At 38.3% G+C, this 16,455-nt stretch overlaps 1 protein-coding gene across 1 annotated transcript in view; it reads left to right on the top strand.

The window, feature by feature from the left end:
• LOC146387323 (guanine nucleotide-binding protein G(i) subunit alpha-2) overlaps positions 1-16,455 on the top strand; it is a 48,845-nt gene that overhangs the window by 13,771 nt on the left and 18,619 nt on the right. Inside the window, exon 3 of the mRNA XM_084928851.1 lies at positions 14,730-14,772. Within this exon, the coding sequence (XP_084784977.1) occupies positions 14,730-14,772 (43 nt within the window). The remainder of the gene's footprint in view (positions 1-14,729; positions 14,773-16,455) is intronic.

Here is a 16,455-nt window from a genome sequence, read left to right as displayed (position 1 = left end):
GCTCACAAAGATGAACCAGTCCATTCCTCCTTGAATTTTGCCATGGTTTTATTTGTAATTAATCTTATACCTAATACATTTGTATCCTCTTCTTTCCCCAAGCACCAAAATACTATTAAAATGCTACCGTCACTGACATGTAAAACAAGTCAGTTTTTACTGTTGTAAAGGGTCCTTCCATCTTTAAAAATAGTTAGCAGAAGTAACAGATGGAAATGATTTTGCGAAGTAAGGCTGCATGATTCATGCTTATTTTTTTCTTTATCTCACTATCAAAAATACACAAAAAACTGCAAATACTTTTCCTGCAACACTGCAAAACTTTTGAACTGACTTACAAAGTTTTTTTCATGTGATTTAAAGCAAAATTTATACTAAGACAAAACAAAGCCCGTGGCATTGATACCTCCAATTAGCAGATTTATTGAAGGTTACTTTTACTAAGATCCTTGTAAGTTCACCAGTGCCTGACCTACATATCTTTTGCTACCATGGGGCATCATTGGCTTATTTTCTAAGGTTTGTTTTTTCTGCTTTTTGACATTTCAGTGGTTGTTTTAACTCTCCCTTAATTATTGAAATCAGCTCAACTAACAGCAGAGTTTATGTCCTCATAATCGGAATTAGTGCTTCAGCATTATTAACTATTGTTTGACCGGGAAGTGAAATTGTTGTGATTCACATGCTCATTAACAGCTTTTTATTTAGAGTTATGTGGTCCTCACAGCAGAGCCACTTCAAATCATATTTATTAAAATATGATGCATTACTAGAGATAAGACAGAATAGAAAGTATTTAAACTGAGCTCAGCCTTAAAGAGCTACAGCAGAAATATTGATCCATATGAGACTGATGGGGAACATGTTTCTGTAGAATAATGAATTTTCCTTTCTTGATAGTTTATGTACAATTTTCCAGACATCCTTCATTTGTAGACGACACTGTTTCGTGTGTAGTGACGGGGTTTCCGTAATGTCTCATTGCTACTTTTGCTACAGAAATAGTTCTAAAAAAGTCCTCCCTCACTCAGCTAATAGTAAATATTTAGATAAAGAAGCAATATTACTATACAGTTCTTCGGATTATCAAATTCTTCTTCTACTAAAGATTGTTGCTTCCTTCATGTCTTTTATAGGTATGATTCCAACCTTTTTCAAGACCATTTTGAAACACTGGTATTTTTTTACACTACATTTTTTGTAAACTTACTCCAGTCAACTGTACAGTTATTGATATTGTACACACACAGAGCACATAGCATATAAGTACAGTATGTAGAGGTTTTAGTTTGGCAAGAACAATATCACACAACAGGGCTTGTCACATCAGCATTAGCTAGCAAGTTAGTTGGGTGTAAGAGTAAACAGCTAAAGGGTCAGATACTGAAATTACACGGTGAAGGAACTGGTGGAGGCCAGAAATAGAGCTAAAAAAGTGAATATTCGTTAGGTCCCCGACAAGTGAATCAGTTTTGGACAGATACTGATAGTAATGTAACACCCAACCCAATATCACGCCGGTCCACCGTGTCCATTTCACGCTTTGCTTCTCCTTAAATGTTGAAACAGACACGCATGCAGAATTTGCATACATTTACATGTATATACACGATAGCCCCCTAGCTTAATCGTTTCCGGCGATTCAGGACCTGGAATGTATTTCATAGGTTTTTTGCTCACTACCGACTTTGTGGCTTTAAATATATTATCTCTCCCTGCTGGTAATGCAGGTTCTGCATGCAGTAATTTAACTTCTGCATGTATGTCACATTTTGGAGAGGCAAAGCATGAATTGGACACAGTGGACCAGCGGGTCTATTATACGTTTTGCTGTGATGCTGGGTTAAGACACCAGATACACTCACAAACAATCGAATAAAAAAAAAAAATCATTACTTTGTACAGTTCATCTGTGATCGCATTACTTCATGCCATTAACATTCCTCAGTCAAGTCTTACAAATTGTTGCATACACTGGGCAAGAATGTATAACAGTGTGAAGTTAATGAGATAATTTGAAATGCACTATTAATTAAGATCGCCTCATAGCTGTTTCTGTTTAGCTGATGATGGCGAGTGATGGTGAGTGACATAAATGTTTATGCTACTACGAATAATAAACAGAAAGTTTACAATTTGCTGGACAATAGTAACTCCAGCACTGTCGCTCACTGATTAAGATGTCCACAGCTGGTCTGAAACAAGATACTTTGTCTTACACTTAATAATATTACTGTGTAAGATGTACTCTGACATCAACTAGATGATGTGGGGAGAGAGAAGAAGGCAGAGACCTAATTTTTCTTGGCTCAAGTCTAAATTAATGGGCCATTAATTTGGCAGTTATTCATTACTATGCAGTGAAGGAGGCAGACTGCAAAAGATCCGAATGCTATTAACAAGCTATTTAAATGAACTATACTCGAAACTTGAACTACAACCACTCTGTGAAAGACACAGAGGTTTAGCTATAGATGTTATTTTAACAGCAAACAGGTCTGTTAAGATGTGTGATGTTTTGTTGAGTTGTCGTTAACTCTTGATGTTTTGATTGAAGTAATGTGGGATTAATCATTGGTATACATCCACACATGCATCAGACCTCCATTCTCAACAGGCCAGTTCACTGTTTATCAATGATTATCAATACTGAGGTCCTGAAAACATGTGCCATTATAACACCCTTTATTTTTCTGTTTTGTTTGTTTTTTTACATATGTCGACATAGTTGTTGTATGTATGTTGTATGCATAGGCAGTTGAACTGATAGGCATTTTAAAAGTTCACTTAAATGAGAACAGTCTTTGCTGTTGCCTTGTTTGTGCTATGAATCTGTGACCCAGTCAGCCTTCGCTTAAACAAATATTTTTCTACTGTTGGAAAAAGATCTTTTCTACTTTCAGAACATGAAAACACGTGAATTTGTTGTTCAAGATTTCGTTTTAGGGAGGAGACTGTAGTGTCATAACCATGGCAACTAATCGAATGCCAGCACAAGCAAGGCAACCCATCATTCCACGGGCAGCTCTGCCAGGGCCGACATTTAGATGTGTTTTCCAGGCGGAGCCGGTACTCTGTCTCATTTCTCTCAGGCATTGGGTCAACAGAAACGAAACAGCTGCTGCAACATAAGCATCTTACAGGCACATGGCAATGTGAAAAAATATTCTGATTTAAGTCGGAAACGAGCTGTCAGGTGTGTACAGTCTGTTTTTATACATAATGATAATAATATACAGCATGACTGGACATGAAGAGGAAGTGGTAAAGCTGTGTGGCTCACACATTCTCACCATTTCTATTGCACTCCAGCTACCTTTCATCATCTTTTAATCTAGATATCATAGCATCTTTATATGCAACAGAGGTTTTTTTTTTTTGTGTGTGTCGGGGGGGGGCATTGTCAGAGTTTGCTTGCCTTTTAAAAGGTTTCATGAGAGTGTCAGGGCACTAAAACTGTACTGTGTGTCCTTACGTATCCCGGCAATCTGGTGTAACAAGAGAATACTGCATGATTTTATGGTCCCTCAAATAGTAGAACAGTTTACTTCCAGATGCCTCATTTGATTGCTGATGTGTGTGTCTAACTAAAGAGTATAAGCTAACATAATGGTCTGCAGAAACATAGGGAGATGGTAGAGTAAGCAGACTGCCTGCCAGGCTAATACCAGCTGTGGTGGTTTGTTATATGAGCAATCACTTTCCGGGTGCAGCAGATTGATTCGAGAGCAAAGGAAATAGCCTTCTCTTTGCTACAAACTTTGTGTTTTATACGTATTATTCTTGGTCAGATATATGGTTGAGTGTCAGTTTAAACTGCATTGGAGAAAACCTTTTCTCTCTGCCAAGGATTTACCAGATCAGTGTCAGGAAGCTACCCAAGTCTAAAGCCCTCCAACTGTTTCCATATCAAACTGTCTTAGTAGCTCATTCTTATTCACTCCAGCCTGCAGAGTTATATATGAGGTATTAAAGGGCTGATGTTTGTGGCTCATCATCAGAAATGACCAAGAATAGAGGAATGTAAATGTAAATGAATTTAGCCTTGAGATATGACTGTTAACAATAAATAACATGTGTAGATGTTTTTATTTTTGGAGGAGGGGTTTTGTTGTCTCAAAACTTACTGTTAAATTATCACTCATACCACTCTTTGTACTAAAGCCTAAAGAACAATACTTAATGATACACAGAAGTACTTTGCAAGTACTCTGATGAAATGTCATATTAGAAAGGTTTGCCAAGCAAAGGTAAGAAATAGGACGAGACCCCGGAGTCTAGATTCTGGTACTAGAGCAGAGTTAGCAGATGGCTGATTGAGGCCTTGAAAGAGATTCTCTGGACAGGGGAGGAGATGGGATGAGGAGGAGTAGTGTGGCATGAATGCTGGTCTGAAAGGCAGAACAATGTGTTGAAAAACAGGGATCAAGAATTGAGAAATGCTGACTGGCTCTCATGAAGATGATCGGAGTAGTGATAATAAAATTAAATTAAATGAACTGAAAACCGTTGTAATGTGGAAGTGAAATAAATGAATAGATGTAGAAACAAGGCAATGGATCAGATCTAAATCATTCATTCCACTTTTGGAAGATTTTACACTGTATTTTGTAGAGCCTGCCCAAAAAAGGATTTTTTAAGACTAATACTTATATTTGGTGACTCAAAATGATCGACAGATATTTCTTTCTTCCACACACACAAAACATAAAGACAGTTACGTATGTGTTGTTATTAATCAGTCCTTACCGAAATAATATTCCAATTTATGTATCCATAGATAACAAACAAATATCTTTCCCTAGAAATTGGCCTCAACATAGGATTTAAAGTCTGTCATAGAATCTATTATCTCTATGTAATTCAAAACATAAGCTACGGTAAGATAAGCGGATTTTTCCATTTAAACAGATGACCCAAAACAAGCTGAAACGAGAACTCTACAGGGAGTTATTTAATAGCAAATGTTAGCGTGCTACCCCATAAAAAGTTAAAAGGACTAGGTGCAGTGCTCTGACTTGGTTTCTCTAGTGCATTTTCTTTTCTGCATGCAGAATATGCAGTTTTAGGTGATATATATATATGTTACTGGTTGGCTGAAAGAAATTATTTTCTGATATATTGCAGGCGGAAAAAACAGGACAGAGCTACATTCATAACCTCATCCTGAAAAGTCATATTACTGTGAAAAACACCCACAAATGGTCTAATGTTGGCAGATAGACCTCTGTGCTGGAAATGGAGAACTATTACTTGAGACTTTAAATTGCCGGGATGTAATAGGCTTTGAAAAATCCAGTACTTGATACAATAAAGTCACCTTCTTAAATTGTCAAGAGTTGCTGGGTCATTTGCTTTTAAGAGTGCATTATTATGCATGTTCCTTGTGGTTTACATTGTTATGGGAGGAACATGTAAAAAGAAGTAGATTAGAAAAAGAAGGGCATGTATTGTCTTTCTTAATTAGGCCCTAGTTTGATGTTTTGTCAGTGGTGACTGAGAAGGTTGTCACCACAGAAATGTGTGAAACAATCAAGAACAGTACTGGAGACACCTCCCAGCTGCTTACAGGCATTAATTTAAAACAGGATGTTAAAGGTGCTGAAGCATGCATTGTGTTCTAAAAGGATTAAAAGTGAAGAAGTGCTTCTGTTATAAGGAGACAGTAATGAAGTGGGTGTCTGCTATACACTTATAAGCTCAGCACACTTCCTCAGGCACCATTGATTGATTGCAGTGCATACATTTGCATGTCATGTTATAGCAGCCATTGGTTGTTTGTTTTTTTGTCTCATGTTCTCCATGTGCTGTGAATTTGTTTGTATCAGAAGAAGCTTCCACCCTGATCCTCTTTAAATGATATACATCTGTTCTCTTCTTATATTCACTTTGCTTTCATTGGTGCGATTTAACACTGGGTGTACATTCAGAGTGCAGCCAGCATCCTACTCTGCAGAGCAAAGCAGCGAAGCTCCATTGCTCTGTGCAAGGCTGATGACCTACTTTCTCATTTCAAGCGATAACATACTGTACTGCATTCAGCCATGTAAAATTCCTCCATTGCTCTCTACTCTACATGTGAATGGGGTTTGGGTGGTGGTGGTGGGGAGTTAGCTGCTTAGTTGGCTGGAACACCTGCGCTACCAACTCTGCTTGTCCAGCAGTCACCACTAGAACCTGCTTATTGTGACACACTAAGCTTATATAGGTCTTTATTTCTTTGGGGTGTCTGCAGAAAAATTAGGGGTTTCTTAATAATAGCCTGCTAACAGAGGGCAGTGTAGCTGAAGCAAGTCTGTGGTAAAAAGGAAACAGATTAATTGTCTTGAATTGAGTTTCTCTCTTACACAAATAAATTCCTATAAATAACTGTACTCATGCTGAGCAACCAGAGATTCCACTATAAACTCCTGTTTTCACTCTCTCTTTAAGGCCTCAACACTTAGCTCCAACAGCCTGCTTCTACTACAAACGATGCCGATGAAGGTGGTAAAAGTAAACCAAACAAGCAAATCTGCAGCAAATCTTAAGACTGAATTAAGCCAAATTGCATAATTTGGGAACAGATAATGAGTTTGGACAATGTGTCAGCAGTTATTTTCAGTCCACTGAAGGGTCGAGCTATTCCATGCTAAAAGCAGTATTTTGTTGACAGGAATTAGACTCAATAAGAAATACAAATGATAGTGCTACAAATTCAGAAAGAAATGATACTTAACACATTAACATTAACAAGTTTTACTCATATGTTACTGTTCAAATTCTATTCAAGAAAATCCTCAGGGAATCAATCCTATGTGTGTATGTATGTACGTATGGCACAGAACATCACACCAGTACCCAGGACACTGAGACAGAGCTGTATATAAAAATAGTCTCTTGTTGAGGATCCTTCTTGATGCTATTAACACATAAAAAATAACTTTTAATTGGCTGTAAAAGCTAGATGAAGCAGTCGTGACACCAACGGTTGGGGGCAGTGGGCCGGATGAAAAAGCAGGAGGAATCGTGTCACAGCTGAGCCAGTGACTCATTCTCCCATGGCAGACGCTTAAACAATAGATGGCCTATAACGCTGGCATATGCTGAGATGTGTTACATGTCTCCACAAAAGAAATGCAAAGGCAGTGGGCTGAGTGGCACAGAGATGTGAAACAGTGTTTGTGATTATAGGCCTCGTTAGGATGCTGAGACACTGCTGAAAGGGCAGAACGGATTTTTTATTCTCCCTGTTTCTAGGAAGTGTATTTTTTTGTAGTGTATGTCAATTTCACTAAATCCAGACTCAAATAATTGTTTGATGCATTCCCATGAAATTTAGTACCAGCATTTATATTCCAGGGAAAATGAATCCAGTAATCTAGTAATTTCTTGACCTTTCCTCTAGGAAAATTACTGAAGTGTCATTTCTGAATGTGAAATAATTCAGCAGTTATTAGATGAAACGCCACAAAAGGCCAGTTCCCCATGTAAAAATTAAGAGGATTCTCACATTTCATCAGCATGACCCATTGAAGGTACACTGTTTTTTAACAGACTGATTAATTTACCAAGTCCTTTAGTAGTTTATATCCTTGTTAGCTTGATTTTGCATTTTTCTAGATCAATTTTATGCTTGGAGTATTGTTAATTACAGTCAATAATGTCAAAAACCAAAATAATAATACAATAATAAATTGTTATTTGTATAGGACTTTTTTAAAACATAGGGACAAAGAACTTTACTGAATACAATAAAATAGACAATATACAAAAAGAAGAAAACATACACTACAACCACAGTGTACATTTTTTAATGACCTATCAAATGTTAGCAAGTAATACAGGTACTCAGTTAAATAGTTTGCCCCTACCATGCAAAATACTGGGCACTGCAATAATTTGCTAGCAAACTAAGGAACTGCAAAGGTTTTCAGTGCAGTGCTTTATGTCTGTAACAACCAGCAACCTCCAGCAACTACTCGCCAACCGGTTGCAGAATACATACTTTTCCCTAGGAAATGGCAGTTGCATGGGGCGTCACTGACCAGTCTTTAGGCTTGAGTGAATGATGCTATAGCAATTTGGTGTTTAAATGCCAGCAATCACTTGGCAACTGGTCAGAGCGTGCACATTTTCGTTCATGACCAGTTCATTCCAGATGGTTGCTGATTGTCCTGTAAGCCTGTGTGACTGGGGCCTTAGCTAAACACTAATTTGCTGAAACAACGCTGGCAGTAGGAAGAAAACAAGTGATTTTTTACGGCTGAGTGCTTTACAGCTCACTCTTACGTGTTTCTCATTCCAACATCACCTTATACCTGAGCTCTGCATTTATCTATGAGTTGGCAGATAACCTGTTATGAATATTCATTACTTTTTTAAATCAAGCACTCATGCTAGTTCTCTCATCCCACTATCTTTTCTCCTAACCATTTCCCGGTGTGTTCAGTCCTCTCACACACTTTACTCTGCATTGTCATCCACCTCCTCCACTTCTTGCTCATTTGTCACTCTTGTTCACACTGTCCAACTCTACTCCCAGTACCACCTATCTATCCTGTCTTTGTTAACAGCCTTTTAATTACAGTACTTTTTCTTCCTCCCCATTGTCCTCATTCATTCTGTTTTAAATTCTGTTTTACGGTCTTAATAATGTTTGCTGGATAGAAACGGGTTCACCTCTGCTCATAATCCCCACACCATACACTTATAATGTCCTGTGCCAGCCCTTCCAAAGGGACTCTGCGAGTTCTTATCGCCTCCCTGTTGTACGCAGCTATTCTGAGCCAATTCATAATGCAGCTTACCTCAGCCTCAGAATTATAATTAAAAGATGTGACTCAAATAAAGACCATAAGACGTCAGTTGTTTTTTGGTCAGTTTTTTCATATGTTTTAACACCTACGTATGTCAAAAACAACTCCCCTCTCATTTCTGCATTAGTCTAAGTGCTTCACCAGGCACAATGTAGCCATGCTCTGATAGACATGGAGTCACACCAGTGATTTCTTTTTGCCCGAAGACAAGCAGCATCACTCTGAGCTTCCCACTTTCCCTGACAGATCCAACACTCATTTTCACAAGTCTAAACAGCAGATAGAAGTCAACAGTAACTGCATGTCAGAGATGGTGCTTTTTATATTTTGAACATTTTTAGTAATTATAAAGTAAAAAAAAAAACACAATTATATAAAACTGTAACTTTATTGAGTAAAAGTTACCGTGTAATAGTAAATAAAAAACAGTGCTGGTTTTTAGTTTTATTTCCCCAACAACTAAAAGCTACTTTCATCTGAAATGTGGGCCTCAGCTTTATAGACAGTGCCTTCATTTTTAAAAAATGTGACATTTAGAGAATAACTGCTCTTCCTCATGGCAAAAATCTTTAGTTGGCCTGTTTGACTAAGAGTCCAAAAGCAAATGATTTACAGTCATACTAAACAGCAGTAAATTTTGGGCATTGATGCTGTATAAATAATGATAAAAATTGTAGCAATTAATTTGCCGTCAGCTGCCTTATCTTTTAATCAAGCAGTGCTGTAAACACCCTCGAGAAAATGCCAGATGTAGATTGGTATCGTAAAAGCTTTTTGACTGATGACTGACCTTTTCTGCTGTGACATTATGTGTGGATGTTTGTGTGTTTGCCCGGTTCAGAATATCTCATCAGACCATGAATGGACACTTTGTGTCATCAGCAGTGGGTGACTGAGGCAACTGCCAAGTTTTTTATAAATGTAAGTGGGTCTGTGAGGGTACTGGATGTGTTGAGAAAAATGGCTGTATTTTTTGTAGCCTGGCTACTTATGATCCTCATGCTACAAATCACGCTGTTACCATTGCTGCATGTTCTGGTACTCACTGAAAAACAACTCTGGAGCAGCTATGAATAGTTGAGGTTAAAGAAGCAGAAAGTAAGGGGGCGGGCGGTGTTCTTCTAATTGGCAGAAAGTGATTCTGAGCCTATTTGACTGAATGGGCTTTCGCACCTGCCGGCACAAAGCATAGATGGATCTTTGTAATGCTGGTTCACCCTCATTGCTGCACTAGCCCTGAAGCAGTGGATACAAGTCTTTATTTAGAACAGGGATGCCAAATACTCAGTATACATTGTGGACCACATACAGCCAGCTTTGATCTTTAGTGGGTTTAGGTTTATATAGTGCCAAATCACAACTGAGATGTAACTATATGAAAACGTTATAAAGAAAAGCTAATAATGTAATAATAAAAAGATCTGTCAGCATGACACTTTGGGTTCAAGTCATAAGAAATAAATGTGCAAAATTGGAGAAAAGGTTCAGGTAGCTCACTGACCAGACTCTTGTAATTATAAAACTAAAGATTTTGGTTAATTCACAACAACGTTTTTTTCTTTTTTCCCAATTTTATGCCCTCCTTCACATTTTCCAAAGTCATGCTGTGGGCTGGATTGGAGTTGGATAGAGATTTAGAATATTCTTTCGATTTGTCAGTAGCAACAGAATTGACTGCTTTTAGTACCACTATTTGATGTACTCTGCAGGGGCTTGTGTAACTGTTTTAGCTCCATGTGGGAAAGTTACTGAAATCAATTGTGCAATCAGACATTTTATTGACACATAAAACTGTGTTAATATCCTTCTCAATGGCAATTGATTCATGTCAAGTAGCTCTTTCTACCCTTGCAAACACTGTTTTGAGTGCCAGTGATGTAAGTTCGGACACACCTTCTCATTTAATGCTTTTTTTTCTGTATTTTCATGACTATTTACATTGTAGACTCACTGAAGGGATTAAAACTATGAATGAACACATATGGAGTTAGTCTGAAGTATCTCAAAGTCTGAAATATCTCAAAACACGTTTTACATTTTAGATTCTTCAAACTATCCACCCTTTGATTACTGCTTTGCACACTCTTGGCATTCCCTCGATGAGCTTCATGAGGTTTCTCACCTGAAATGGTTTTTCAACAGTCTTGAAGGAGTTCCCAGAGATGATGAATTCTAACAGTTGTCAAATAGGGCAGTCAGCTGTGTACCAACCTGACTTCTGCACAACACATCTGATGGTCCCAACCCCATTAAGAAGACAAGAAATTCCACAAATGAACCCTTGCTTGTTTGCAGCGCTGTCAGCAAAGCAAAGAGTGGCTACTTTGAGGAATCTAAAATATAAAACATATTTAGAGTTACACATTTTTTCCATAATTCCACATATCTTGCTTCATATATTTGATGTCTTCAGTATGTATCTGCAATGTAGAAAGTGGTATATATAAAGAAAAACCATTAAATGAAAAGGTGTGTCCAAAGTGTGTACATTTACTTAAAAAACAATTATCAATAAAAAGTGTCTGTTCCCACCTTAAATGGTTAGTCTACGTTTGCTGTTTTGTGTAGACGCACGCATGCTAATTAAAAATAATAATTTGAGCTTTTGAAATAAGCGTTGTGTAACACTTTTTTTTCACTCCTTAATAAGATTTATGCTACTACCTTATATCTGCGGAGGAAATACAACACTCCATGATCTTAGCAAGGTGCTATCCCTGCAAGAGAGATAAATGAACATATTTAATAATAAAATACTCTACTCAGGAAATATTTAATTAGAACACTTTTGAACCTTTACCAAGATTCAAATATCACACCTTTAATGTGTGCTTTTGAAATCTGTACTTGAAATCTGTATTTGGTATCTGCCTGAAAATCTGCCTAGCTACAGTGCATTTTTATATTTTTCATTATAAAACAAGGAAACACAAATCATTCAGACTGCTTTTCTTTCTAATGGTTCACAATCAATTCCACACTGAAGATGGATTAAAAATATTTGTGTTTATCTTGCACTGTCTATTCCCTTAGGTTGCAGGAATAGTGATATTTTCCTGTAAATACAACATCAGTTCAAAAGTTTTCCCCTGAAGCAGAATAAGAGCAGTCCCCGGTTTTCCTGTAATACCGTGTGCCTGAAGAATTGGGAGGCTCTTTTCTTTTTCTCTGCTGCTCACAAGCGTCCACCTCCCTTTAGATCTGAAATATTAATGGATGAGTTTTATTCTGGAATCAGAAAGGTGCCCTTCATACACATGTGTGTCCACAGAGAGGTGGATATCACACTTTCTACCACCTACCTTATATCTTTAACCAGGACATTTTTTTATATAAGCACTTGTAAATCAGAGGCTGTATTTATGTTATTTGTTCATGCTTGTGCATCTGAAAGGAAGCTTTAATGTTCCAGATATAAGTAGATGGCACTTCAAAAGAGGAGATTTGACAAGCCCCTTGCAATAAAACAATGTGTTCTTAAGAGATATGGTGTTGAAAAAAAGAAGCAGCTCCTTACACAGTTTTGTCTTGATTAGAGGTTTCTACAACAAGAAGCGGGTATTAGTAATTCAAAAGAGAAAACTGAGAAGATCATTTTTCATGTTTTAAAAAAACACACATTCTTTTGTCTGCTGGGTTGTTGCATAAAATACATATATATATATTTTATAAATACACAAATCACCTAGAGATCCATCCAGCTCTCTGACAGCTTGCAGCACAGCAAATGTAACCTAAGACTTGGCTTTTTACACTTCTCCCTTTGCGTTCCCTTCTTTTTCTCAGAAAAGTACTTGATGTGTGCAAAAATGATGTGTGTTGACAGCGTGAACGGGCAACACTGCTTGTCCCAGTTGGTCCGTCAGCCCAAGGCTAAGCTAATGTCTGTTGGCAGGGCTGGGTCAGGTGGCGTGCAGGGACAGTTTATGGTGGCGCAGAAGTGGCAAGAGCTCGTGCCTCCTCATTTCAACATGATAACAATTGTCCGGAAACATTGTATTCATTCATTGTGTTGCTCACTGTATTCAGAACTTATGGAAGTAGGTTTACAGGCTATGAAACAAAAGGCAGTAAAGCGCTGACTTGTGAACTGTGTGCATGATGATTTTGCTTGTGTAAGGAACATACAGTTTTTGGTTGGCTGACTCAGAATTAAGTTTTAAATTCTTAATGGATCTTTAGTTCTTTACTTTTGATCCAGAGAAATAGGAATTTTACTGTCCCGATGGTGTAGCGTTTCTTGCTTTTACAGCAGCGTAACCAAGATGGTGGTTTCAGCACTAAATCCAATGTGTGCCCTGTACTGTGCTCTGCAATGCATTGAATTCTCCAAAGTCACTATTTCAAAATCTATTGTTTACTTTTATGCTTGACTAGCTTGTTGTTTTCCTCTTGCTTTTGACGTTAACTTTTCCTGAGGAATTTTGAAATTGCTATCAGTTGACATTAACTGAAATACTGGAATAGGATCAAACTACAAACAAGCGAACGGAGTGAACATTGCTCCATATCGTCACTCATAATAATAAAGTAACATGAGAGTTTCCAGTCCAAACCAAGGGGTTTCTAATATAATTTGGTATAAAAGACCATGAAATTCTAATGCTTCATTTGTGCACACAGTAGTCTTTACTCAAGCATGTTGGTGTCACGTAGGCCCTTCCACATCTGTGTGGGCCAATAGAAACTCTAATATAAATGTGACACATTTTATAAATCTCGTGCATCAAAGAACTGGGCTTCTTTAGTTTTGTGAAGACGTTTCACCTATCATTCATGAGGCTTCTTTATTTCTAAAAACAAAAGGTATGGAGTCCCATATATTTAACCTCTAGTGGAGGTTGTTCCCTTTGAAGTGGACATTGATCTACTATTGACTTGGTTATCCCTAGGAAAAAACTTTCTAAACACAAGCTAAACAACACATACACTATGTGCACTTCTGTTCAGTGAGGAGAGGTCAGACCTGTACATAGGAGAAACTAAACAACCATTCCACAAATGCATGACAGAACATAGAGTTACACCTCAACAGGACAACACTCACCTGTACACTCATTCACCTGAAGGACAAAGGTCACTCTTTAAACAGTGAAGACAGATGGTCGCTGTGAACAAACATCATTGAACAGAGGTGGTGGCTTACCACACCATTTGTCAGCCACCTACAATGCAGTCTTTAGGTCCTTAGATCCCGGACACACACACCTTGCCTCAGGTTAGATTGGGGTAGGTCACATGATGGGGCAAAGTCTCACAGTGGTTTCACCCTTTACCCCTGCTGATGGTAATGACCCATTGACTTTTTTCACATCTTGGCTTATGTGATGATGCACATTATCAATAGTGGGTCGACGACCACCTCCGAAGGATACTTGGGAGTGTCCACTTTGTTTCTATAACTCAAGAAGCTTCTTGGATGAGCGGTGAAATGTTTTCATAAACTTAAGGAAGTCCAGTTGCCTTCTTTTTCAAGCTCCTAAGACTACCATGAACTGGATGACTAAGAGCCAACACAGACTTCTGCTGTGTAGTTTGTCTAATTAGCCAACTAGCTAAATATGACATCCCTGATAAAATGTTGTGTGCCGCAAAGCCACCTTTAAATGATCTTTTTTTCATCATAATAAGTGGCTTAGGAAAAGCTGTGCAGTTGTGAACTATTTAATAGTCAAAAGCCACTTCTTCTGGAGTGAAAAATAAACACTGAAATGAACATGGGAAGTATTCATGCATATCTGTACATCGTGTTCTCACAAACGGAAACATAAATAAACCAGGCAACCCAGAGGATGAATGTGATGTTAGCAGTAGGTCATCACTGTGTTGCTCTTATCTTCAAAGCAGGAACAGCCACAACTAAAGTTTAAGTTTATTCTTATTATGTGCACACAGATCCTTTGTAACTCTTTCATGTTAATGTTCCAACAGGTGCTGGGGAGTCTGGAAAGAGCACCATTGTAAAGCAGATGAAGTAAGTTGCAAAAGGAATGTTTATTCCACCTTTTTTAAATTCTGTGTAACACAAAAGCTTTTTCACCTCACTGGAATTTGGTTGGTAATCACAAAACCATTAAAAGCTACAAACTAATATTAGCTCCAGGGCTCGCAAAATCGCTAGCCCGACGTCCCGGGGCTAGTGATATTTCCAGTCGGGCTACCAAAATCTATCTCAGCCCTGCCCGTCGGGCTATCATAGGAAGTAAAAATATATGACAATGCCTTTGCTTTCTTTCGCAAATGTAGCTGAGTAATTAGCTGAGTCCTCATCAAAGAACAGTGCTCTTTAATGAATGCAGCACATAACTTTACATCGTAGAGGTAACAGGGAGACATATCGAGTTATCAGATAGCCGTCTTAACTATATTCTAACTCTACAATTTCCCGACTGCACTTTCCTCTTATTTCACGACACCACCCTCTAGTGGTGCAATATGGTATAGTCAGACAGGACACAACATCACTCACTAGCTTACTCTTCAAACGTGGCACATGAAATCTCCCGCAGCAAGCTTAAACGTGCTAGAGGTTGACTGCGCAGAGAATTTAAAAAAAAAAATCTCTGGCATGTGTAAAGACAGATGGATTTACGCAGGTATTTTAGTTCTGCTGAGCCAAAAAAGACAGGTCAGGATGAAGAAGGGACAGGCAAAGAAAGGCCTACCACAAAGCGGAAAAGTTATGATAAATCAGATTACGAGGCAAAAAGAAAGCGCAGTTTTTTGGATTCATGGACAAAAGAATTTCTGTGGCTGGAATATGACAAGGTAAATAACATGATGTTCTGCCGGGTGTGTCGTGAGTTTCCCTCTATTGCTGAGTCGACAAGCGCCTTTGTTACTGGGACCAGTAATTTTAGGAAAGACCCCATCAGAATTCATGAGAAATCTCTGCATCACAAGAAATGCATTGGTGCTCAGTCTGCAGCATCTGTCCCAGAACAAACACCAATTGCAAAAACCATACTAAAAATAAACCAAGCACAACAAGAAGTCCTGAAAAAGCTGTTTAGAACTGCGTACTATGTTGCAAAGAGTGAACTACCACTGGCAAAATTTAGCAGTCTTTGCAAACTTCAGAAAGCAAATGGCCTAGATCTTGGTTCCACTTACCTCAATGACCATGCTTGCAGAGAGTTTATTGGAGCAATAGCACAAACTTCAAGAGACCAGATTGAAAAGGAAATTCAAGAAAGCAGGTTCTTATCCATTCTTGCAGATGGCAGTACAGACACTGGTATAATAGAACAGGAGTTGGTTCACGTCAGGTATGTGAGGGATAATGGTGACATAGCCACATACATGATCAAATGTCAGCCAGTCAAGAGTGCAAATGCTGCAGGTATTTTAGAGGCTATTGATGAAGCAGTGAACACCATGGGTATCAGAGAGGACACATGGAAAAAGAAAGTAGTGTGTGCAAATTTTGATGGTGCTGCAGTGATGATGGGTGAGAAAACAGGAGTAGCTGGGAGACTGAAACAGAGGATACCCCACATCATAACAATCCACTGTGTGGCACACAAACTAGAGCTAGCCGTGCTGGATAGCGTGAAAGGCTGTGAGTACCTGGTGAAATTTGAAGATACACTGAAAACCATCTTTAAGATGTACTACTATTCCCCAAAGAAGCGAAGAGAGCTGACAGAAATAAGTG

The sequence above is a fragment of the Perissodus microlepis genome, chromosome 5, assembly GCF_051167445.1.
Source record: "Perissodus microlepis isolate ML-2025 ecotype Zambia chromosome 5, ASM5116744v1, whole genome shotgun sequence".
Lineage (NCBI taxonomy): Eukaryota > Metazoa > Chordata > Actinopteri > Cichliformes > Cichlidae > Perissodus > Perissodus microlepis.
Note: the sequence above shows the minus strand (reverse complement) of the source record. Positions and strands in the feature narration are given on the sequence as shown.